Source organism: Onthophagus taurus, chromosome 11 (genome assembly GCF_036711975.1).
Source record: "Onthophagus taurus isolate NC chromosome 11, IU_Otau_3.0, whole genome shotgun sequence".
Lineage (NCBI taxonomy): Eukaryota > Metazoa > Arthropoda > Insecta > Coleoptera > Scarabaeidae > Onthophagus > Onthophagus taurus.
Genome location: NC_091976.1, coordinates 21,420,521 through 21,445,226, shown reverse-complemented (window position 1 = coordinate 21,445,226; position 24,706 = coordinate 21,420,521). Strand labels below are relative to the sequence as shown.

The 24,706-nt window shown below is 32.5% G+C and overlaps 3 protein-coding genes across 6 annotated transcripts; 2 read left to right on the top strand and 1 right to left on the bottom strand.

The window, feature by feature from the left end:
• Positions 1 to 6: 6 nt before the first annotated feature.
• On the top strand, positions 7 to 24,233 carry LOC111418076 (NEDD8 ultimate buster 1-like). 4 transcript variants are annotated; one of them, XR_011641910.1, is made up of 10 exons: positions 474 to 715; positions 767 to 1,228; positions 1,284 to 1,800; positions 1,849 to 1,987; positions 5,477 to 5,708; positions 5,765 to 5,888; positions 5,940 to 6,130; positions 20,849 to 23,118; positions 23,177 to 23,476; positions 23,532 to 24,233. XR_011641910.1 is itself a non-coding variant. In XM_023050514.2 (8 exons), the coding sequence occupies exons 2-8, from the start codon at positions 587 to 589 to the stop codon at positions 6,122 to 6,124; spliced, it is 1,788 nt and encodes a 595-aa protein (XP_022906282.2). In that variant the 5' UTR covers positions 7 to 77; positions 542 to 586; the 3' UTR covers positions 6,125 to 6,225. The 4 variants fall into 4 exon arrangements, 2 of the variants coding, with proteins under 2 accessions (XP_022906282.2, XP_022906284.2); XR_011641909.1 differs by having other exon boundaries at positions 20,849 to 23,476; XM_023050514.2 differs by lacking the exons at positions 20,849 to 23,118; positions 23,177 to 23,476; positions 23,532 to 24,233 and adding an exon at positions 7 to 77 and having other exon boundaries at positions 542 to 715; positions 5,940 to 6,225.
• LOC111418075 (cilia- and flagella-associated protein 44) lies at positions 6,154 to 24,672 on the bottom strand. Its single transcript, XM_023050513.2, has 12 exons — positions 24,261 to 24,672; positions 23,530 to 23,692; positions 22,134 to 23,465; positions 20,050 to 20,320; positions 19,767 to 19,992; positions 18,953 to 19,717; positions 13,496 to 13,682; positions 11,877 to 12,065; positions 11,029 to 11,827; positions 10,008 to 10,975; positions 9,763 to 9,956; positions 6,154 to 6,792 (listed from the first exon to the last, which is right to left on the bottom strand). The coding sequence occupies exons 1-12, from the start codon at positions 24,458 to 24,460 to the stop codon at positions 6,219 to 6,221; spliced, it is 5,868 nt and encodes a 1,955-aa protein (XP_022906281.2). The 5' UTR covers positions 24,461 to 24,672; the 3' UTR covers positions 6,154 to 6,218.
• On the top strand, positions 12,272 to 13,494 carry LOC111418079 (Proteasome inhibitor 31 kDa). Its single transcript, XM_023050520.2, has one exon. The coding sequence runs from the start codon at positions 12,510 to 12,512 to the stop codon at positions 13,401 to 13,403; it is 894 nt and encodes a 297-aa protein (XP_022906288.2). The 5' UTR covers positions 12,272 to 12,509; the 3' UTR covers positions 13,404 to 13,494.
• Positions 24,673 to 24,706: the final 34 nt, after the last annotated feature.

Here is a 24,706-nt window from a genome sequence, read left to right as displayed (position 1 = left end):
TGGGAAGCTCACAACGTTTTCTCAAGAAACCTGTGAATAATGAGTTGGGCGGAGTTCTTATTGTTAATCTAAATAAGGTTCATTTTCGCTTAAACGCAGCGTTTCTTCCTATTGTATTTAAAATGAGACTTTAACTTTAACACAAAAGAAAGTTTTTGTTTTAAATTTAACTAAAATGCATAAAAAGTATTAATTTTTATTAAAAATATAAATCTGTTTTAACCAATTTTGGTTTAAAAATATTTGACATTTTATGTATAGAAAATTTCTTTTAAACGGATTAACTCAAATTGAAATAAAAATAAATTCACTTTTTTTAGCACAGAAATAATTTCAAATAAATTATAAGAAAAAAATTAATTAATCAATTAAATAATATTTTTTTATTAACTTTAACCAAAATTATTTTTAATTGAAATTAAACGATTTCTAGATAATCAATTTATTTTAAACATTTATACATAATTTTAAGCTAACTTCACATTTATTGTGACAGATTGGGTTAAAACACAAAACTTTTTTTGAGGTTATTTTTACTTAGGGTGACTCTTGCATTTTCATTTTGGGCGTGAAGTCGTTTAACACGATGGATAATTCATTGAAAATTGAAGACGTGTTCATCCAAATTAGGGATAAACTTCAAAAAGAAAGTGTTAAATTATGGTTACTGCCGTATTATGATTCGCAAAAAGGACCATCCGAAGATGACTTACAGGTAAGATAACTTTATCTTATATTGTTATTTATAAAGTTTTTTCAATTTTAGAGATTAGCTGCTGATTATGCGAGAACTCTTCAACTACCCCAACAATCATGTTTCGCCGCTCTTTTGGAACTTCAATCGAATGCATTGGAAAAATTAAAACAAAGAAATCGTTTTAAAGAATCAGGTTTGGCTACGTTAAAAATAAAAGTATTAAAGCAAAGCGGGACTCCTAAAGTAATCGTTAAAGAAGTTCCGCTTACAATGATTGGGGAAGAATTTAAAAAATCTATAATTGATGAAATTGGGGTTCCTTTGGATCAATGTAAATTAATAAGTGGGGGGATTGTTATTAAAGATTTAGATACGCTGGGCGAGCAAGGTATAAAGAACGGAAGTCAAGTTTTAGCTATTATTTTAGTTGAGAGTTTATCTAATATAAAAGAAGATGAAAATAGAGTTAGGGAAATTGAATCTACCAGGGCTGATACATTTTTATTAGCTTCTGATGATGGATATATGCAAGTAATTTGTTTTAGTACTTTGTAAATGTTTTAAATTAAAACTATAAATTATTTAGCTTGAAGATCAACATGGAAATGCAATAAACATCCCAATGAAAGAAAAGAAAGCTTTAATGGTCGCGATGGCTTTACACGAAAAGGGAAGATCTGCTCTTAAAAAAGAAGATTTTGCCAAAGCATTGGTTTTCTTCTTAGATGCAGACAAAGAATTTAGCATTTGTAACGCACAAATTTTAAATTCCGTCGACAATTACGCCCTTTTAGACTTAGATATCGCGTGGTGTTATTTATGCCTGCAAAGTTTCGTTCATTTACCAGAAGCTTACGAAAGATTAAAGCGCTGCGAAGATCGATTCCATCAAACTTACGGCCCCAATTTAGAGAGATTATTAGCTGTTAAAGGAACAACAGGAAACGAAGCTGCTCTTTTAATGCGGTTACATTTAATGCAAGCAATCGTTTTATATCATCAAAATAAACGAACCGAAGCCAAACAGTTATTAATACGCGTCGAGGGGGAATTAAATAAATTAAAAGTTGATGAGAATAGTTTATTAATGTTGGTTGAATTAGGTTGGTTGCGATTTTCGGGGGATTAATTAAATAAGTAAAAAAATTTAGGTTATAGTATTGCTGAATCTCGATTGGGGTTAAGAGCAACTCAAGGTGATGTGAATATGGCTGCAAATCATATCAATGAAATAAGAACCAAAAGAATGGAAAGTAGGAATAAAGCTATGGCAGAAAGGATTTTGCAAAGGTATAAATTACAGTGATAAGGACCTTGTTAGAATAGACAAAATATTTTTAAGTCATAGTATAATGTTATCAGTACACCTAATTCTCTTTTTACACAAATTTGATTTAACACGAGTTAAAATGAAAAAAAAACTCTCTTTTTACATGAATTGTTTTGGTTTAACACGATTTTCAATATTCTATGAATTTTTCTTGAATCTCATAGAGCAAATAGAGCGAGATGGAAGAGAAGGATTTGGGCTGTTATCCTGTATGTACAGCTGTTGCTATGACAATACATATAATTAATTATCGTACCCGACGTCATTATTAGAAGTATGCAACCAAATACGCAAATCGCGTATTGCAATACCAATACTGTGATATTGGTTGCATACTTGCAATGATGATAATTAATTAACACACTGTATATGAGTCAGATTCCCCGAATTATGCATAAAGTAAATACGTAATGAATTATTTACGCAATTTAGTTTGGTTTGGTTTGAAAGTTGAACAGAAAAGACGTTTAGTTGTTGTGGATATTTAAAAAGTTGTAAGTAAAATAAAGTTAGTGCTTATATAGATTTATTAACTCAATAACAGGTAAGTTTTAAATAATTTTCTAATCTTTGCGTTATTAATATGAAAGATATTTTGGTAACATTAGCAAAGTAACATAATTCACCTGTAATAAAAGCGAAGAGAAAGGCGATAAGTTTAGATACTAAAATTAAAATTTTAGATCAACAAAGAAGCTACCACAAGAACGATCAAGAAAAATGAAACTGCGATCAGAAAATCGGTATGTTCTGGAACGAAAATAAGTGCTAAATCACACGTCGTACATAAGAGAAGATGAAAAAAACTTTGATAATGTGGATTGAAGATAAAAGACACAAAAAAGAATACCAGTAGATGGAATTGCTATTAAGCAAACTGCATTAAGAATCTATAAATGTATTAAAGAAGTTCAGCCAGGCACTTCATCTCACAAGAGAAGTAACACAACTGTGGCACGCTGGTTTTGATGAAATTTGGTACAGCCATAGAATGGACAATAAGGTTTACATATTTTCTTATACGTGCGGTAAAGCCCCTGAGCCGAGTTTTAAGGGTTGCAACTTTGGGGAAAAGTACACTTTTACATATATTTCGAAAATTTCGTTTTCGAAATTATAGTTATCGTTTCGAATATATAGTGCTATCAAAATTTGGTAAATTGAAATTGATATTCATGATATTTAATGTATCATACATATACCACAGGGTGAAAAGTGGCGAACTACCCTTATTTTTTTCGGGTTTATTTAAAAACCACCCTATCGATTTTGATGGCGTTAAATATACTTGTGGTGCATTCAAAAATATTAGTTAAGTGTTTTTTTCTCATTCGTCGTAGATCAACCACAGCGATGTTACGAGGGTTAACATGTAACTATATTTCGTAAGAATGATGTGATAAAACTGTCGGTATTTTAAAAATATTTTAAACAAAACCGTAAATTAGTCGCACAGTAAAATTTTAGTGTAAAGTAAGGCATATACGACATTTGGGGGTAGTGGAGGTTAACTACCTAAGAATTAATTCTATTTTAGGCGTTACTTGTCAAGTTTGGCGAAATATGCCACGGTATATGTTTTATATGTGAAATAAAAATATATATGCAAAAATGTACTTTTTCCCCAAACTTTCAACCCCTAAAACTCGGCCCAGAGGCTTTTAACGCACGTATAAAAAAGTACGTAAACCTTATTTTGGTCCATTCTATGGCTGTACCTAATTTCATCAAAATCGGCGTACCACAGTTGTGTTATTTCCCTTGTCAGTCAAAACAACCTGAATTTGTTGCAAGTACAGGTTGGATGACAGGAGAAACTGTGTCTGCAGATAAATTGGCTGCCAAAGAATTTCCTGAAAAACTTAGAAAAATTGTTGAAGATGGATCAACCCCAAATTAAGTTTGGAATATAGATGAAATGTTGCAAAATCGCAGAAAACTGCCGGTGATTTTAAAGTAGCAAAGGACCATGTAACATTGTTGTTTTGTTCCAATCTAGTAAATCGTGCTTTAAGACCACGCTCGATGAAAGGTGTAGATTTCAATAAACTGTCAATTCACAGCAAAAAGGCTTGGATGACCAGTGGAATCTTTACAGAATGGTTCCAGAAATACTTCATCCCAGAAGTTAGACGCTACATGAATGCAAAATGTCTAAAATTTAAAGTTCTTTTAATTCTAGACAATGCATAAATGTGCAGCCAAATGTGTCATTTTACTTTCTTCCGCCTAACACTACATCCTTAATACAACTGTTAGAGCAAGAGATCATTGCTACTTTTAAAGCGTACTACATAAAACAGTTATTGATGTGTGGAAAAATGTTTCTATTATGGCATTAATCAAGTTGTGTTAGCATTAGCTGTCTTAAAGCCATAAACTTTGTACTCATGTTGGAAAAATATTTGGCCAGAATGTGTCAAAAGCAAAGATCCTGATCCTCTCATCCATAATAACACTGCTTTTACTGACATCATAACGCTGGGACATACAATAATTGGTGGAGATGGATTCGATGATCTATCATTTGCCGACATAGACGAATTGGTTGATAAAAGCTTGAGCGAAAATGAAATTATAGACCTCATCTTTGAGACTCATTATGACAGAGAACATAATGACGAAGAAGATCGTCCCATTTTAAACGCAACTCTTATTAAAGAAGGTTTTGATCTTACCAGGAAATTAGGTAATCACTGCAAAATTTCAACGTGAACTGAAATCATTAATGGCATCTTACAGGAAACTTTATAACGGTTTATTACGAAATCAAATACAATCTTTAATGACTGATTTCCTTCTAAAAACTACTGAATTGTCAACACAGGAGACTAGAAATGATATAATATATAATTCTAGTGATGGCAGTGATATTGTGTCTTGCAAACGTATGCGCTTATTGTCAGAAAGTGACTGCATAAAATGTTGTTATGTTTATATTATTTTTACTTTTTTTATATTAATGAATTTCAGATATTATTTTCTTTTTTTCAAAGTATAATTTATTTTTTATAATATATTTAATGAATTAAAGTGTGTAAGCACGAAATAAATTTGTAAGTGAACTCTAACAAGAATTTTTTTAATATTGTTTACACCTAATTCTCTTTTTACACGAATTTTTGGGAACGTATCTATCGTGTAAAAAGGGAATTAGGTGTATATTTAAATATAAATGTTAGCAAATTGCTCTTTTTCATGTTTATAGATAAACTCATGGTATTCCCTGAGTTGTCTATACGATCTATAAATCAAGGACAGTAGTTTTAGTTTTAATTGTTATTCAACGTATATTTTTATTGAATTAAAAGTACGCACGTGTTTAGCCGTGCGACACTTAAGACGGCTAAACCGGAATATTTCTAGTTCTAGGTCTAGTGTTAGTTCTAATGCTAGTGTTATCCCCATATTAATCCGTTTGAACAATAATTTTTTTTTTCATTAAAAAGGGAGAGAAAGAAATTGGGTCTTTGCATTGATGGTAAACAATATGTTGATCCAAACTATTTAAAAATGTTGGTTAATATGGGTTATGGTAAAGAAGCAGCTCGAGTTGCTCTACAAAAAACGAATAACATCATTTCTGATAGTATCCAGTACATACAAGAAAATCCAGTTCCCGGACCGAGTAACACAAAAAGTCAAGAGATTTTAGCGTTCATTGAAGATTTAATCCCAGAAGTATGAAATTAATTAAAAAAATTCAATCTAATTTTTTTATTAATAATTATTATTAGCTTGAAGCTGCTGGTTTTACGTACGAAATGTCTAAATTAGCTTTGAAAAAGCATAGCGGTGATGTTATGAAAGCGGCGGAAGATTTATTAATTAATAATGGGTTAATTGAAGGATTAGAAGATCGTAGGATTATAAATAAATGAAATTATTGTTTTATAATATCGTTTTTTACAGTTTTAGATGATGATAAAAACGTTCAGGATAAGGAGCAACGTGAAAAAGAACGTAAATTAAAAGAGGAGGCTTTTAACAGACTTTGTCAAGATATTTCAATAGCGGATGATGATCATTTAGATTTAAATCTGTTAAAAGAAGAGGTTTTCTTACAACAGTATTTGGAGTTATTACAAAGTGATTAAAAAAAAGTAGGTACGATTAAAACACCATATCAAAATTAAAATAATATATATATTTTTTTCTATATAATGACAAAAAGAAATAAAGTTTACATGTTTAAATATTGATGTAATATAAATAATCGATTCCGATTCCGTATACTCGTTCCAAAACTACTTTTAAAACTTGTTCCATATCTTCCTTCTTTTCTGCTGCCTCCATTGCTTTTCTAGTCAATTCTTCTTGCTCAATTTCGAATGTAGCGTTTATTATTTTTGAAATAATCTTTAATATCGAAGATTCCTCTAAAATAGATTTCAGAGGAACTGATTCGACCAAATCGTTTAACATGTTCACTACATCATCAATATTATCCAGAACTTCATATGTATCATTTAAAATTAATTCTAAAATTTCCTCAACCACTTGTTCGGAAGTTGATTGTTCGGCGAGAATATTCATTGTCAATGCAAATAATCTTTCAGCTACGTATTCAACAATTTCCAATTTCTCTTCTTCGAGTTTTTGAGGAATCATATCTAAAATGTCTTCGATAATCGCCGTTACACTGACTTGTTTTAAAATATGATCGATTACATCTTCAGAAATCGTTCTAGCTTCTCTTTGTAAATCTAGTTCATCAAATAGTTCTTTTAATATTTCTCTTGCTGCGTTACGACTTTCAAATGGACTTAAAAAAAGTTTTTAATCAGTATTTATATTATTATTAGGATACAATTTATATGATATCAAGAAGTTTTAATTAATCGGCTTAAAATGGGTAATTTAGAAATATTAAGAGATGTTGCGTTAATTAAATACGACTACTTAACAATAATGATATATAATATAACGATAGTGAGTGACGTTGCCAGATCGTTGATACAAACTAATGAACTGGAAATAAAGATAAATGAAAAAGCCGGAAAGTTTGTTTTTCGAGTACTATCAAGAATAGCAGAATGTCATTATCGAAAACTTAACTTTATGGTTTTTACTTGAGGGACTTTTGCGTTTTAGCACTTTTCTTAGTATCGTTCCTGTCACCCTTCTATTATTCTAAGCATTCCTCAATATTGTCTCTAATAACCATTAGGATCGTTTCTTTAAGGGCGTGTCCAAACATTGCGTGGCTGCCTTTCGCGAACATTTTTAGTAAGTGTTTGGCATGTTTCGCATATTTTTATATGCTATGTTTGGACACACCTTACCATCATTTCTTGTACTCCTCAACATCATGACGCAAAGTTCTCTCTGACAAGCCTAGATATTATCCTTAACAATCTTTAATATCGTCTTTCAATATAGCGCTGACTCACATCATCTTGAGTCGCTCTCCTCAACATCACTCATAATTTTTTTTTTAATATTGTGCTTTACAATTCTGAAGGTAATCCGATACCTCTTTCAAAATTGTCGCTGTCGCAACTTATTTGTGTTTGCATTTTCAATGTTGTTTCTGACACCTCTCAACCTCAACATCGTTATAGTTATTATTATGAAGTCCGATCTTTGTTAATATTGTTCTTGGTACTCAATGTTGAACCTGACATTGCTCAAGAAAGTTTTTAACGTCTTTGGTCATCTCCCAACATCGTCTATGACCACCATCAAAATCGTTTGTAACCACAACAATATTGTCCCTGATCTCCTAAACATCATCATTCTATAATACTATCCCTGATAACTCTCAAGGACATCTTCAACATTTTTCATCATCTTGTCTGACACCTCGCAACATTCCTGACATTTCATAATATAGCCTCCCTCAACGTTATTTCTATTCAGGATTAATATCGTTCCTGGTTCCCTCAGCATCATATCTAATACCAGTATTGTATTAAACGAAATAATATGAAATAGTCTTTCAGGATTCAAATAACAAATCTTACTACAGAGATATGAAGAAGATCGCAAATGTAGACTTGTCTTTTGGAGAACTTTCTGTTGATGGATATTCCAAGAGTCATCGTCATTCTATAATATTATCCCTTATACCTCTCAATGACATATCCAACTCTCTCCATATCATCTTCAACATTTTTCATCATCTTGTCTGACACCTCGCAACATCGTTCAAAGTCTGTCTCAACTAGATTCCTAACATTTCATAATATAGGCTCCCTCAATGTTATTTCTATTCAGGATTAATATCATCGCTGATTTCCCTCAGCATCATATCTAATACCAGTATAGTCTTTCAGGATTAAAATGACAAATCTTACTACAGAGACATCAAGAAAATTGCAAAGGTAGACTTGTCTTTTGGAGAACTGTCTGTAGATCGGCATTCCAAGAAAAGGTTTTATCTAGGGTGACTTATAGATATTTCATCTGGTTCGTGAATATTTATTCAATTAAAAGCTTTAATGAAAAGTCCGCATGTACTATATAGGATTCCTTGGACGACTTTCCTCTAACTTTGATACTCAAGTTCCTTTATCTATGTTAATATCATCGGTATATGACTCTTCATTAAAAACTTTCCCCACTAATAGGATGGCAGTAACCTCCAGGATTGAAGCATATCGTCTCTCCATAAAGCCATTTAGAAGAAGAAAGAATTCTGCAATAAGCATGTTATGGATTCAACTTTTTATAATTGATTCCACCCCTCTATTAAATGCTACTCTTATTAGAGATTGTGGTAATGCGTTATTAAGCATCCCTTCTATAGGTACAACTTGTAAGGAATCGGGATTCTGTACTACCAGATTTAGCAGTTAGTTCATTTGACTTTTCTGCTTAATAAGGAATTATCAGGAATTCATCAGACTGTCAAAGGTTGTTAGTAAAAACGACTTAACATAAATACAAGGTCAGAGGAAGTAAAGTAAAGGCATGAAAAACCTTTACTTTAGACCAGGGTTTCCCAACCTTGTTTTCTTAGAGCCTCCCTGGATTATAAATAATGTTTTCATATTCCCCTTTAATTTCTTTCATTGCAAAAGTTTTTATTCTGTTGATATACTTATGATGGTCGACGTCTTAGTTTCGAAATCTCTTATTATTTGCAAATCACCCATAAATAGTATAAATGAATATACAGGGTGTCTTCAGATTTAAGTATTATCAATTGCGTTTTCTTCGACTAAAATATTTTGAGATTTCTAACACTTCCGGTTATACCGGAAATCGCCACCTACTTTATTTTTTGAAATGGAACACCCTGTAAATCGATAATAACAACGAAAATGATATTTACACAAATCAAGAAATTCTTAATTTATTTTTTATACATGGAATGCGCGACAAAGTTTGTAGTATGATATCTCAAAAATCAAGTGTTCTCTGATTTTTTGAACAAATGTCTGCTAGAGCAGATTTTTTTAGAGAAAAGCGAATAACTCGAATTGCAAAAAGTAAAGTTATTCATAAACCTGGAAAATAGGCAAATCCAAATATGTGAAAATATACCGGGTGTTTCATTTAAAACAATAAAATAGGTGGCGACTTCTGGTATAATGGAAAGTGCTAGAAATCTGAAAATATCGATGTCGAAGAGAACGCAATTGATTATACTTAAATCTGAATTCTCAAATTTTTATTTTGGCTGGAACCCCAAAAATGTCTAATGACCGGTCTCGCTGAGACACCCTGTATCTTAACCAATACTTGAATATACATGGATGTAATAATTAAATATAAAATTAATAGATACTTTATGAAAGATTCAGCTGGTTGTACAATATTTTCCCATTCATAATCTTCCAAAAATACAACATCATCATTTTCATCAAGCTCCATTAAAGGCAACTCTTCCTCTTCAACCTCTTCTTCATAATGTCCGCGTGTAGGGCACGGCCTTAATTTCAAACCTTTCGTTTTCAACTTTCTTATTTCCTCACAAAGCAACTTAAAAAAAGAATTGTTATTTTTGTATCATAATTAAAATTTTTTACTTACTCTAAGTTCTTTATGTTGAATCCTAGCTACTTCCGATAATTTCAAAATATCGTTTTTCATGTGCTCTTTCGCCTCTGAAATGGTTGCAACTCGACATCTTTTTTCGTCTTGCACTTTTAAAATTTTCATCAACTCGGTTTTTTCAACGTTGAGTAACGCTAAAAGTTCTAATTTTTCAGTATTGTTTCTAAGTTCTTGGGCTAGATAAGTTTGTTTGAAGGCGAATTTTTTCCCCCAAAAAATAATTTCTTTTTCATAAAGTGATCTTATATCCATCATGGTTAATTTCATTTCGCAAATCATTCTTTTAAGAGAAGATTCGGTTATTTCATCGATGTTAACGCATTTTCCAAATTTTATTCTCATTAATTCGCTGACCTCTTCGTAGGAATGCAAGATGGTTTTTTCCATTTGTTTACAATCGGTTTTCATTCTCATTAAATGGAGAACGTCTTTTTGATGTTTTTTCTGTTGGTATTCGGTTTCAAATTGTAATTGCCCGACGCGTTTATGTAATCTTGCCAAAATTGATTTTGAAAACAGCAAAGTATTTTTAATGTTAACTAATTTATCGTTTTCTATTAAATGTTGGAATTGATTCATTTTTAAGATAACCACGCACATTATTTCGTTTAATTCTCGTTGTTTTTCTCTTTGGCGAGCTTCTAATTCTTCTTGAACGCCTTCCAATTCGAGTTCGGTTGCTCGATTTTTTTTTAAGAAATTATCTATATCTTTTTTTGTTGTTTCGATGGCCGTTTGGCGATCTTTTATTAATTGCTCAATCGCATGTCTGTCGTTACGAAGTTGAAATGTAGTGTCATAAAGGGATTGATCGCATCCTTTTGGACAAACGCTCTCATCCATACGAATTACACCAACATTTCTCGAATCATCGCTACTTCCTTCGTCATCGTCGTCATCTTCGCTTGACGAACTTGATGAGCTATCAGAATCCGAATCGTCGTCTATAAAATTAATTTAATTTTAAAATAAAACATGGATAAATTAAATTAATTACCGTCTGTTACAATTTTTGGTGGTTTATATTTCTTTTTAAAAATTCTTCTTAAGAAATCAAAGAATTTGTTACCGCCAGCCGCATCTTGAAAACTCTTTTGTATAACTTTTACTTCGTCTTCAGCATTTGCAATTTCCCTTTTGTAAGTTTCAATTCTATTACTAAATTGTTTTAAGATATCGTGTTGGTCTAAAACTGTTTCTTGTAAAGTCCGGATATCATCGGCAAGTTTGTTTTCGCCGGATTCGAAATGTTTTAAAATAATCAATTCTTGATTAAGCGTTAAAATGTAAAGATCTAAAAATTTGGCGTCCATCGCTAACTGAAGATGTTCTTTGTAAATTTCTTCCACAGCATTATCGAATTTATCGATTTGATGATTCATCTTTGATATGATCCTTTTTTGTTGAAACACTTTCCGTTTTATTCGGATTTGTTTGATTTCATCTTCCCAGGGGGAAATAACTTCGTCGTGTTCTAAAGCAACTCCGAATTGTAGACATGGGAGGACTTCTTTTTCTAGAAGATCATCGGTTGGTTCAGAAACCACCACAACCTCTAGCGGGGGTCTTTTTCTCATTTCTATTGGTAGATTTAGAACTAAATCTAAATTTTTTTCAGGAAAATCTTCATCCTTTAATTCAATAACGTCGGGGCCATTTTCACGATGACTTGGTGGAATTTCACTTTGGACGTCTTTTAATAAATTCTCTAAATCTTGTAAAGTATCTCTTAATTGAACTTTTTTATTTCTTAAATCGTGGACTTTTTTGTTAAAGTTATGGCGGAGATTAAATTGCTACAATTTAAATAATTACAAGGGGAAGGATTAAATGATTAAACCGTACTCTTTCACGCGCTGTTAATAATTGTTTATATTTTTTTAATTTAGTTTCTCTTAAATGTTTTGGTATTTTATAATCATGTGCTGATTTTAATTTATAATCTCCAATTGTATCTAATGCTATTGAATAAGCTATATTATCCTCCGGATTATTAACACCATCTTTTGGTTTTGTTGCATTAAATTGATCCCACTAAAAGTTAATTGTTGTTAAAATTATTATCATAAAAATTATAACATTATTAGAAAAGGATAGATTCTTATAAAGATAAGTTAAAAAGAGATGGAGCTAAGTTTTAATTTTTGACATAACATAACCTAGAAATGTCAAACAATGACCTATAATATCCTTCGGATTATTAATACCATCTTTTGGTTTTGTTGCATTAAATTGATCCCACTAAAAGTTAATTATTGTTAAAATTATTATCATAAAAATTATAACATTATTAGAAAAGGATAGATTCTTATAAAGCATAAGTTAAAAAGAGATAGAGCTATGTTTTAATTTTTGACATAACATAACCTAGAAATGTCAAACAATGACAGTTCAAAACACAACAGAGTGACAACAAGGTTTTTGCCGGCGTAATTTTCGACGTAAAACCGATAATCATATAAATTTATAGTATTCGTCATGTCTGAGAAGCCTCCTGCTTTGTTCGGGTGGGATTTGTTATATCAGAGTATCGAAAAAGATGTAAAAACCAACCAAGACGTTCTGGTATGTTTTGTCCATTTAATTTTAGTTTCAAATGGATTTAAATGTATTGGAATTGGTGAATCGAAAACGTTGGATGGTACAGAATCGAAAACTGAAGCTTTACCATCTGGTTGGAATGACGGTTATGCTATACGTTACATTTATCAAGGAAGATTGTATAATTTGAAAGGTTCAGAGATTGAGGATGGAATTATTATTAATTTGATACGCACTGATGAAAGATCTGTTTCTATGGTGCAACTAAATAGTAGGATGGTTTTACAACGTACGGGTTCGTTAGATAATATGATCCCTGATAACTTAAACATATTAGATTTGGTTAAAAAACAACTTATCGATAAAGTTGTTGTTTCGACAAAAACTCGTGATACAAGTTCACAAACTCCAAAAGAACCACAAAGGTTAATGAGTGATCAAACTCCAGCTCGTTTAATGGATCCACAAAGATCAGGAATAGGACCGTTTTTGCCACCTTTAGGAATTGGCCCAATTGGTGGGCCTATTGGTGGGAGCCCATTAGGAGTTGGAAGTAGTGATTTACATCCATTTGGAGCAAACCCTATGGGATTACCGCCTTTTGGACAACCAGATTTTGGAACTGGAGGAATGTTGTTTGTTCCACCTAGGGGTGGAGGTCCATTTGGTCCAGATATAAATACAGGAATTCCTGGTGGATCTTTACCACCTGGGGCACGATTCGATCCATTTAGACCACCAGATGTTGATCGCTTTCCAAGACCAAGACCCAATAATAATCCAGACAACGATGAAATGCCACCGCCTGGTTTTGATAATATGTTTATGTAACTTATTTTAAGCAAGTTTTTGATGGGTTATTATAATATTGGTTTTTTTTTATAATAATAAAATAAAAAATAAAAAAATCGTTTTCAGCTTACTTCTGCTTGTCTTTTTTCAATCCGAATTTTCCTCATCCTATATTTTTTTAAAATTCGCATTATTTTTGCTTCTAGTTTGTGTTGGAGCGTGTAAGCGCTTAAACCAGATAAGAAATATTCTAGTTGTTTTGATTTTGATCTTATAGCGGGCATATCTTCTTTATCAGCAGCAGCACGTTCTGGAGGCCTAATTATTAAAAAAGAAAAGACACGTACTTAACGATAAAACAATATGTTATTTATATAAATAATTTGTGTATCTATTTGCTAAAGTTTTGTTTTTACTATAACTTACTTATCCTCCCGTTTTTGGTCAACTAAACTTTAAAATTAGATATGAAGTAAATGTCTTATTTTTATAAAATTTTTAATGTATTTTACAGGTATTTCATAATATTTGCGCAGGACTTCTGGATGTGATAGCTTATCCAAAAATTTGAAAAAAGTTTTTACCCTCAAAAATGCACCATTTTCAAGATACAGGGTGTTGAACAAATCAATAGACTTAAAAAATTCAACCAAATTAACAGGATTCGCGTATGTATCATCCAGACATGAGATATTATGTAATTGCCTCTCGCTGGCATATAATTCACACTCTAGTAGGATATGCATTACCGTGAGATAAACTTCGCAGCCCAAACATACAGGTCTTGGTTCTCATTTTAACAAATAACCGGAAGTCAGTTGTGTATGTCCTATATGTATTCTCGCTAGTTTCACCTGTTTTGATCTATTGAAGATAATGGACTGATTCCAAGGTTTATTAAGGGTTTGATACGGTGTAGAAAACTTTCACTGTGTTGCCAGTCATTCTGCCACTTGTTATATACTAGAGATTTAAGTTGCCTTATGACGACATACATTGACGATAACATCGTCAGCCCCATGTCCTGCTGCTTTCTCTGCCCTTTCATTACTCTCAATTCCGATATAACCCGGTACCCAAATAAATACGATCTGTTTTCCAGAAAGCAAGATAACATGTAACAATTCTCCAACCATCCGTACCATCGGTTCGTTTGGACATATTGCTTGTAATGATTTAACAGCACTCAACGAGTCTGTAACTATAACGAAGTTATTTCCATTATGACTCATACGGATGAATAACAAAGCCTGCAAGATGGCATACAACTCCGCAAAGATAGACGCAAAACTCTGTAAGCTCCATGAATGAATTTCCTTTTTGGAACCATCAGTATAAATAAAAACAGCATCATCACAGGCATTGATTATATTTCTAAATTCAGCTCTAAGTAATTCCCGTGGTATACTCTCTTTAGCATAACATGTAAGATTTAATTTGAAAACGGGTTTATTTAACTGCCAAGGAGTAAATTCGATACTGCATAAAGAAAGTCTAAATCATCGTAAAGTCTAAAGTTCCTAGCAGTTCTTTGGCCTTTACTACTGCCGGTCTTGTGGCTGTTGGGAAAACAATACAGAGATTGGGTGCTCAGGTTGTATGCATTTTTTTTACAAAATAATTAAGAATTTTCCAATTACGCCGATGGTGAAGAGGGGCAATACCAGATTCACAATATAAACTATGAACCGGACTAGTGGGAAAAGCTCCAAGTATATACCGTATTTCAAGATTGTGTATTACATTAAGCTTTTTGACTACGGTTATTATTGCAGAGGAATACACCATACTACCATAATCAATAACAGGTAATATCACACTTTTATACAACATCTTCAGCACTGTAGTATCAGCCCCCACCTTGCACCAGATAAAACGCGCAGTAGATTTAATGATTTCCGACAACGCGAAATAATGTACTGAATATGGCTCTGCCATCGTAACTTGCCATCGAATATAATCCCCAAGAATTTAAATTCAGGAACAACACTATACAACACTACACGATACTTTGTAAATACAAAGAGGGATTCTCTTGATGACGATATCGCCTAGAGAATATATCGCAGATACCTTATAACCAATCGACATGGTGTTTTCTAATATAGTGTTGATGGCAGGCTGAAGTGAATTATTAAGTTGTTGTACTGTGGATCCTTTCAAATATATACAAAGGTCATCCACGTACAAAGATCTTCCTATTTCTGGGTAAAGTCATAATTGGTGAAGATTTTGAAGGGGTAGTAGTTGTTTTTCTCCCCAACTTCTACACCACTGCAAAAACTACGGTTTTGAGACGCCCATTTGAACCGCCAATGTTTTCTACACAAAAAAGGTACTTTCAACACCCTGTATCTCGAAAATGGTACATTTTAGAGGGTAAGTTTTTGGACAAGCTATCACATTCTGAAGTCCTGCGCATATATTATGAAACATCCTGTATAGGGCGTTATGGAGAAACTTCCTTTTTTGAAATGTCGTATTAGAGTCTAGAGAGTGAAACCCTTGCGGGGTTTTGTATATTGGAATTAAATGTCTTATTTTTTTTCGGCCTCATTCGCACTCATCTAAGGAACATTATTGAATACAAGAACACCCAGAGGCCGTACATCACACTGTGTTATTTCTATGAGTACGGAAATGCAATTGCCACCCGGATACCAACTGGACGTAATCTTCATTCAGACTCACCTCTGACTATTTGACAGTTTCGAATGACCGAAGACCATGTGAATTTGAGTCAGGATTTGTGTCACCTGAATGTTACTAACGCAAGAAATTACTAAGAGAGAAGTTACATACAGTGTGTTAATTAATTATCGTACCTCGACGTCATATCATCAAAATTGCGATTGCATACTTGCAATGATGACGTCGGGTACGATAATTAATTAACACAGTGTACTACGAAGAGTTACTAATGCATGAAAATTCTGCATTCCTAACTAAGATGGATCGACCTTCCACCGTTCTTCTTCTTCAAAGACTTACCGGATGGCATATTCTTGAATGTTTTCTACCAACTGAAAAGAAAGAAAATCCCACTAGACAGTGTGCGGTCTGCAGTAGGATGCGAAGTGTCTCTATGTGTAACCCCATGTTTTATGTACCATACTGTAACCAACATTCAGACCTTCCGTGGATCTAACGCCCAGCAAAGTGCTCAGGAAATTATCAAAATTTTACAAAATAGTTCAAAATGATTAAAATGTTACTGAAATTATGTAAACTTGTTCAAAATTATTTAAAAGCGCAAACTATTTATCTAAAATTGTTTAAACTTGTCTAAACTTGTTCAAAACTGAACAATTTTATAAAAAATCCTAAAATGATCAAATTGTATTTCAAATTATTTAAACTTAGCTAAACATGTTCAAAAATATCAAAACTTTACAAAATTATCTAAATCTTTAGGCGAAATTGCATAAAAGTCCTTTTCCAATAACCCTTTTTCAAGAAATCAGAGCTTAAAAAATCGTAAATCTATAGAGAGTGTCAATCAGTACGCTGTGAAATGTCAATTAGTAGTCCATTAAAATTTTTGATAATTTTTAGACAGTTTTGACCAATTTTGCAGTTTTTCAGGAAAATTTGAAATTTCAATACGTTATACGGAACATTTCAAATCTTTTTCGCGAATTTTAAACCATTCGCATTTTTGAAGGAACACGGCACTACATGACTCACATTTCTATTGACGAATGAAAGAAACATAGTAACAGCGAATCGATTAATATGATTCGACATGGGAACCAGTCGGTGCAGGTCTCGGAATCGACAGTACAGTAATTTAAGAAAGAACACCACATAACATGATTCATAATAACTATTGACGAATGGAGGCAACACTATTTATGCATAGAAGAGGCAACAAAGATATGATAAAACAAATTAGAATTTTGTGGTTAAGAAACATCACCGGAAAAACACTTCTGCTTTATTAATTTAGTCATGTTACAATTGAGTGTAGGAATATTCACGGGTAGCGTGCTGAGCAACTTCCGGTGTATAGGCAGTGAGTATCCTGCTGGCACAAGGGTACATCAAACCACTTCGTCTATCAAGTCATGATCTCTATGGAAAAAGTCTTGAACAATATGCCAAAAATGAAGCAGCCTTTTGGAGAACTGTAATAACATTGAACCTGAATTACATAAACGCCCTAGAATGGTCCTTACTGCCAAAAATATGGTGGAAATTTTAGTTGCAGCTTAAAATATGATGGCATGACATAAGTACGAAGGAAGAGAATACCGGTAAACATCGCATCTGCTTTCAAAAAGACTGGAATATTCCCTTATGTTCGTCATGTCTCCAATGAAGAAAATGTTTTGGTAACCCAAATATCAGAACTTCCACTAGTTGATGCAGATCCTACAGTCTCTACCAAGCGTATTCAGATCGATGCAAATTTGTCATCAGTATGTAAAGGATTAATAAGCCCCCTAAAAAATGAAATAGCACCGACGTCCATGTGATATAAGAGGATACCCCAAGAGAATTGAGACAGTGCCAGGAAGGAATGGAAGAAGAAAAGCCAAGACCATGATTGTTGAATTTGGTGAGACTATTGGCAGTAATGCTGTTATTGAGTCAGAGGAGGAAGTTACCGACACTTATCCTCTTCATGATTCTGAAACATTTTGAGCAACTTCCAGTGTATAGTGAGTGAGTGTCTTGCTGGCACAAAGGCAAATCTAACCACTTCGTTCATCAAGTTATGATTCCAAGGAAAAAGTTTTGAATAATGTGCCTAAGTTGTAATAACATTGAACCTGAATTACATAGACACCCTAGGATGGTCCTTACTACCAAAAACAACGTGGAAATCTTAGTTGCAGCATAAAATACGATGGTATTAAGATGTTCTGGCATAAGTACGAAGGATTTTTTTTCCAATGAAGAAGATTTTTTGGCAAGCCAAGTACCAGAACTTTCATTGGTGGATGCAGATCCTACAGTTTCTACCAGAGGTATTGAGATCGATGCAAATTTGTCTTCAGTGTTGTTTCAAAAAATGAAATAACAAGGACGTTTATAAGTCCAAGTGATATAAGAGGATACCCCAAGAAAATTGAGACAGTGCTAGGTAAGAAGATAAGAAGAAAGGGCAAGACCATGATTGCCACCGATACTCCGAAAAAAACTGAAAACGAAATTAATAAAATGGAAAAGAGAAATACAATAACAAAAGATTTGGTTGCAGAATTTGCTGAGACTATTGAGTTGCTGTTATTGAGTCAGAGGAGGAAGACACTTAATCTCTTCACGATTCTGAAACATTTTGGGCTATTGATGATGAAGATATTTCTAATATGACACTATATTCTACAAAAATCAGTCAAATTAAGCTCCATGATTTCTTACTAGTGAGATTTCAATATGATGTTAAGTCTAATTAAAAAAAATCAAAAATACTTTATCGGGTTATTGTAAAGAACAACTGTGAAAGGATGGAAGTGTGTCCCAAAAATAATTCTTTGATTGATAATAAAAATTATAAATTATTTTTTACTGCTATAGAAAAAAAGGAAATTTCTCTGCAACACCCTATATATAAAAGAAATATATTTCTTTGTTATTTATACCTGCCTTTGAGTTCCGCTTCAATTAGTTTTTGTTCAACATACTCTTTAGTTTCCTCAAATTTGTCAGGTAATCTTTTCTGTCTTAAAATAGTAACTTTTATGGGTGTCCTAACGGCGGAAACGGCAATTGGAAACATATCTAAAGGATCAATAAAATGTTTTTTTAATTTTTCCATACGAAGTTCAGATTTTTCCAATTGATACGCCAATTTTCTTCTAACCAACGCCAAATTTGCGTCTAAAACTTTATTGAGATCCTTCGTAATGCGCGGGTCCAATTCTAATTTCTCCCTTGGAATTCTTTGTGTTGGTAACAATTTTTGATTTTTCTTCAATATTGAAAGAAATTCTTTTTTTAATACGTGAATTTTATCGTAATACTCTTGTTTACGATCGTTGGCTAATTTATCTTTTCGATCCTGTTCCTTTTTTACTATAGTTTCCTCTAAACTTAAGTTTTTATAAGAATTTAAATCGTCCAATGAATGCATTGAGCATTGTTTATGTTGTCTTAACTTAGCCATACTTGAATCGCAATATTCGTCATTTTCCGGGTTAAAAAGATACGAAAATATGTTTCCATCATGACCGCACGTAAAAAAGTATTTTTCATCATAACTGAAGCACATTTTTGGAACGAAACCGTTGTAATTATCGTGCATTGAAAGTTGCCAATAATCAGATAAATTTCTAAAATCCTTTTTTACTTTAACCACACGAATTTCGCCATTTTGCATAGCAAAAATCAAATATTTTTTTGTTGAACTAAAATAATGTTTATTATTTTATTAAGAAGGTTAATTAAAAGACTTACTTGTAAATGAAGTTATTAATTTCGATATCATCACTATGATAAATCATTTTAAAACGAAATGGCACTTCATCTTTTTGCCCGATATGATACTCATAAATGTACCCAGCATCGTACCCACTCATAGATACCCATAAAGTATTATCTACAGTGTGTTGGATCCACAAAACATTGTTAGGAACGTCTGGCACAAAAAGCGGTTCGAGTATTTCTTCACTCTCAGAATCAGCTAAAAACAACATTCAATGAATTTTTTGTTGGAATTAAAAAAAAGGATTATTTAAACCCAAAAATAATTCTTCATCCACTTCTAATCCTTCATTTTCTTTCTTATAAATTTCTAACGCTTTCTTTTTCTTTTCTAATTTCTTCAATTTCCTTGCAGCTACTTCTTTGAGATAAATATCTCTTCGTATTTGAGACTTGTACGTGTAAAATCTTTGAACAATCGGATTTACATGAAGCACATAAGTTATTGTTGTGTACTGTTGTTGCTCGTGTGGTAGAGGGATAATATTGATGTATCCATGTTCGCAACCAAGAATTACGGTGAAAACCTTGAATATTTTTACAATTTATTTAATAAAACAGTATATTTGAAAATGAGATTATTAGTATAATCGTGTAATAAATTCTTTTTATAATGGACTTTGAGCATGATTTGAGTGGTTTGTATATTAAATAACGTTTTTATTGATGCCTCATGCGGTTTCTAATACTGATACTAATTCGATTTGCTCATTTATTGTGCAAATAATCTGTCAGAAAAGATATGAATCATGTAGGTTGTAATCAATGGTTTATTTTATCATGTTTATATATGTATAAGAAGTACAAGACCCCTGTTACGCAAAACTCCTGTTAGTTAAAGTGATGGGAAACCGCAATCTAACATCTTTTCAAGTTAATTGTGAAGGCATGAATACAATACTCAACAAAAAGCTTTTGGAAAAGGATTTCTGGGTAATTGAATTGTTTAACCATCTTCCCCAGTACATACTGATACTTAAGCTATAAATGTTATGTTTATTATATATTTGCTATTCCCTGTAATATATTATTGCGGCAATAAATTATTATTATAGGAAAGAAGCTCTGCGGTGCTGCAGGAAAAAGGCTTAAATGGCTGCTCAAACAAGGGCTGACTCTTGAGGAAGCCCAAAGAAGTGGCATACAGCCTATTAGTGAATAGGAGAAGAGAGTAGCACTGAAAGTGATTAGCATTCCCAGCGGAGACAATCTTCCGCAGGAACAAAAGCCCACAGTTGTCAACTTCAAACAAGCATTAGAAGGTAAAAAGATGGAAATCGAGAGGGGCCGCTCTCCTTAGCTCAGCAGCAATAATAATAATTAGTGATGGAACGGATAGTTTTTTTGCAGGATGCCGCATACCGGATATTCGGCATCTCTTTCGGCCGGATATCCGGTTATCCGACATATCTATGCGGCCATTATGGTTATAATTTCTGGTACATTTCTGAAGTGATACCACACCCTACATTGCCACATTATTGCGATATTTGAATAAAAATGAAATTAATAAGAAAGCTAATAAGGTATGTCAACTTATTTGGATCCAAGATACAAAATGAACTTTTGTTTTCAAATATTGTTTTCTCAAATACTAAGTTATTTTTCAAAACGGGTTGATTCATTGGAAACGGGATACTTTTATTAACAGTTTGGGAAATTTTTATACTCATATTGCAAGAACTGGATTTTATACGAATTTTTAAAATTTAATCAGCGAAAATTGCAAAATTCGAAAAAATTGTCGATCATTTCAAAAATTTATTTCTCAAGAACTGAAATTGATTTTTCAAAACGGCTCGTTGCGCTAAAAAGAGGATACTTTAATTAATAATTAGTGATATTTCCACAAGGATCCTTCAAGAAATTAATTTTATAGCGAATTTTGAAAATTATCGATGAAAATTGCAACATCAAAAATTTTATCAAAACTTCAAATTTTGTTTTCTCAAAAACTAAAAGTTATTTTTCGAAACGGATTGGTTCTTTGGAAAGAAGACACTTTTATTAATACTTTGGGAAATTTTCATACTCATATTCCAAGAAATGAAGTTTATACGAATTTTTTTAATTTAATCTGCGAAAATTGCAAAATTCGAAAAAATTGTCGATTATTTCAAAAATTTATTTCTCAAGAAGTAAAAGTGATTTTTCAAAACGGCTTTTTGCATTAAAAAGAGGATACTTTAAATAATAATTGATGATATTTCTTGATTATTATCTGCAGTGTCCAACACCTAAAAGAGATTTAAAAATGGCCGGATACCGGATAGTTGTCAGATATTTATTCTACCACTAATGATAATAACCCATATAATATTTCTTTTTAAAAGTACTTACGTCTGTGTTATGAAATGTTATGTACGTTACTATATCTGAAGTCTGTACATAACCAATTGGTAATAATTCAATATACTCGTAACTTTGATCTTCTACAGGAACTGCCACTTTATAAACAAAAATAGTTGAATCTTCTCCAGCTGTTACTAAAATTTCTTCAGTGCTATTTAATGACATACATCTTAATGGTTTGTTATGTGGCTTTGTAATTTGTATAGTTGTTGTTTTATATTCAGTATGTTTATGTTCTTCTTTGATAGTTAAAACGACTATTCTTAAACACCCGTCGTCAAACCCTAAAATAAGAACATCTCCAGATGGATCGACCGAAATTGGTACCCACATCATGCATTTTCCTTTTGCAGGGTATTGTTGAACCATTAATAAAGACTTTTTTATATAATTATAAAGCTGGAGACGGCCGTCGATTCCGAAACTGACGAAGTAATTTCCATAAGGGCATGTGGCCATATCAGATATTGCTCCAGCGTGGCAAAAGTATAATTGACGAGATGGTGTAACGTTTAATTCAGTTGTTAAGTCGATTAACCATAAACCACCATTCCCATCTTGGGCATAATAAAAAGTGTCCTTTTCATCTCTCCCCCGTTTATCGATAGTCATGAATTGACAATTTGGTGTTTTGAAATTAAAAATTGGTTCGATTTGGACAACTCGATCATCGTCTGGGGGATCAGCTTGTTCAATTGAATCGTAATGCCACACTTTCACACTCCCATCCATCGAAACGGTCCATAACTCACCATCGATAAAGTCAAATTTAACAATAGGAGCTTCATGACATTTTTTTCTTAGTTTTCTAAACACCTCGATTTTAATTAAACCAGCTTCCCAAACTAATATGTTTCCCCAAGAAGATCCAGAAATAACTTTTTCATCAGGCATAGGATATATTCCCATGATATCTGAGTATTCGGTTTTACCAAATCGTCCCAGTTCGCCTTGAAGTTTTAATCCCGTAAAGGTTCGTATCATTTTCCAAAATTTTATATGAGCCAATCCGCATGTTGATAATTGTCCAGGGCAATAAGGGGAAAATAAAACTCGATAAACATCGCTCACGTATGATTTTGTGCGAAGAAGAATCCGAGATTTTCGCCAATTCCAAACTGTGATTAAATGGTCAGGCTCCCCACCTTGAGAAACGAGCAAATCGCCTTCTGGGCTATAATTTAGATGATGGAAACATTTTGAAGTTCCACCGCGAAGGAAGCAAACTACTTCTAAAGCAGGCCAGTCATAAATTATTATTGGGGGATGTTCACCGTTTTCAGCTATCGCTATATGTGGATATTCTACGTTGGGGTTTTTCTTTAAAATAAGTAATAAATAAGATTATTTTATAGAGATTTTTATTATTAATGAATTTCCTTACAGTCATATGTCCTAATCCACCGCCGAAAGCGCTTCTTCGAAACGTTAACTGCTTCGTTGGAACGTGGAAAAAGTTGATGAGATTTCCAGAGATAAACATTAAAGTATCCGGATCGGCAACAACCAAATTATAAAATTTCTTACAATCGTAACCATAAGAAAAACTAAATGAAATATTAAGAAATTTTTTTATGATGATTAATGCACTCCAATAATATACAACCAATCAGAGTAACGATCGTTTAAAATTTCGACCAATAACGTGAATTTCTAAGTGGATAAAAGTTACCTAGGTTTTTCAACTGAATAAATCACACGTGATATTTTATAACTGATTAAAACGCGACTACCATATATATACTTTTGTTTACGTCACATTTTTGACAACTATAATTAAGTCAAAAATAGTTAATAAATAATTAAAAATTGTTGATAAATCGTGCAATTGTCGTGTATTAATCTCCCTAAAATACGCTCGAGCTTGATTTTAAATCAGGATAATTTTATTTTTAATTCACTCAAGTTTTGTTACCCTTTGGAAATAACTCTCAATCAAAATCAGAAGATAAAATCGCTCCAGCTAAAGCTGTCGCGATTTTATCATGCTTTTGATTTCGAGTTATTTCCATGGTAACAAAACTTTCGTGTAAAAATAAAATTATCCGATTAAAAGTCAAGCTCTTGTGTATTTACCCCCGATTAAAATTAACACAAACATTTTTGAAAGGATACTCAAATTCCAAAATATTTCTCGGTACGGTACTACCGGTTGTTAAATAAGGACCAGAAATTAAATTTTCAGCTGTTAAAATAACCGGTGGTTCTTCATAAATCTCCTCTTCTTCTTCACCAAAATCTTCACCACCAATAAAATAACCACTCGAAAGGTCGCCTAAAGTACTATCACCCGCTTGGCTTTCAGGTTTCGACATTTTTTATATATAATATTCTTTAAAACTCTTTCTAAAATTAACGATTACGTATTTAGAATTGTCAAGAAGACATTTAATCGATCAAATAGTAACAAACATTGTTGCTATAGATATTTCAACCGGAAGTAATATTTAACCTTCAAATCGAAGCTTTAAAAGTATTCAGATATAAAACATAAAATAATTGAGATATTGGTTTAAAATTTATTTCAGGTGCTTTTTTACACATCTGTACACATCTTTTAA

Coding starts and splice junctions, on each gene's coding strand:
- LOC111418079 (XM_023050520.2), top strand. CDS start 12,510: ATGTCTGAGAAGCCTCCTGCTTTGTTCGGGTGGGATTTGTTATATCAG.
- LOC111418076 (XM_023050516.2), top strand. CDS start 587: ATGGATAATTCATTGAAAATTGAAGACGTGTTCATCCAAATTAGGGAT. Junction 1,229..1,283: donor CTGATGATGGATATATGCAA/GTAATTTGTTTT, acceptor TAAATTATTTAG/CTTGAAGATCAACATGGAAA. Junction 5,889..5,939: donor AATTGAAGGATTAGAAGATC/GTAGGATTATAA, acceptor CGTTTTTTACAG/TTTTAGATGATGATAAAAAC.
- LOC111418075 (XM_023050513.2), bottom strand. CDS start 24,460: ATGTCGAAACCTGAAAGCCAAGCGGGTGATAGTACTTTAGGCGACCTT. Junction 23,693..24,260: donor AGAAATATTTTGGAATTTGA/GTATCCTTTCAA, acceptor TATTTCATTTAG/TTTTTCTTATGGTTACGATT. Junction 9,957..10,007: donor TTCAACATAAAGAACTTAGA/GTAAGTAAAAAA, acceptor TCTTTTTTTAAG/TTGCTTTGTGAGGAAATAAG.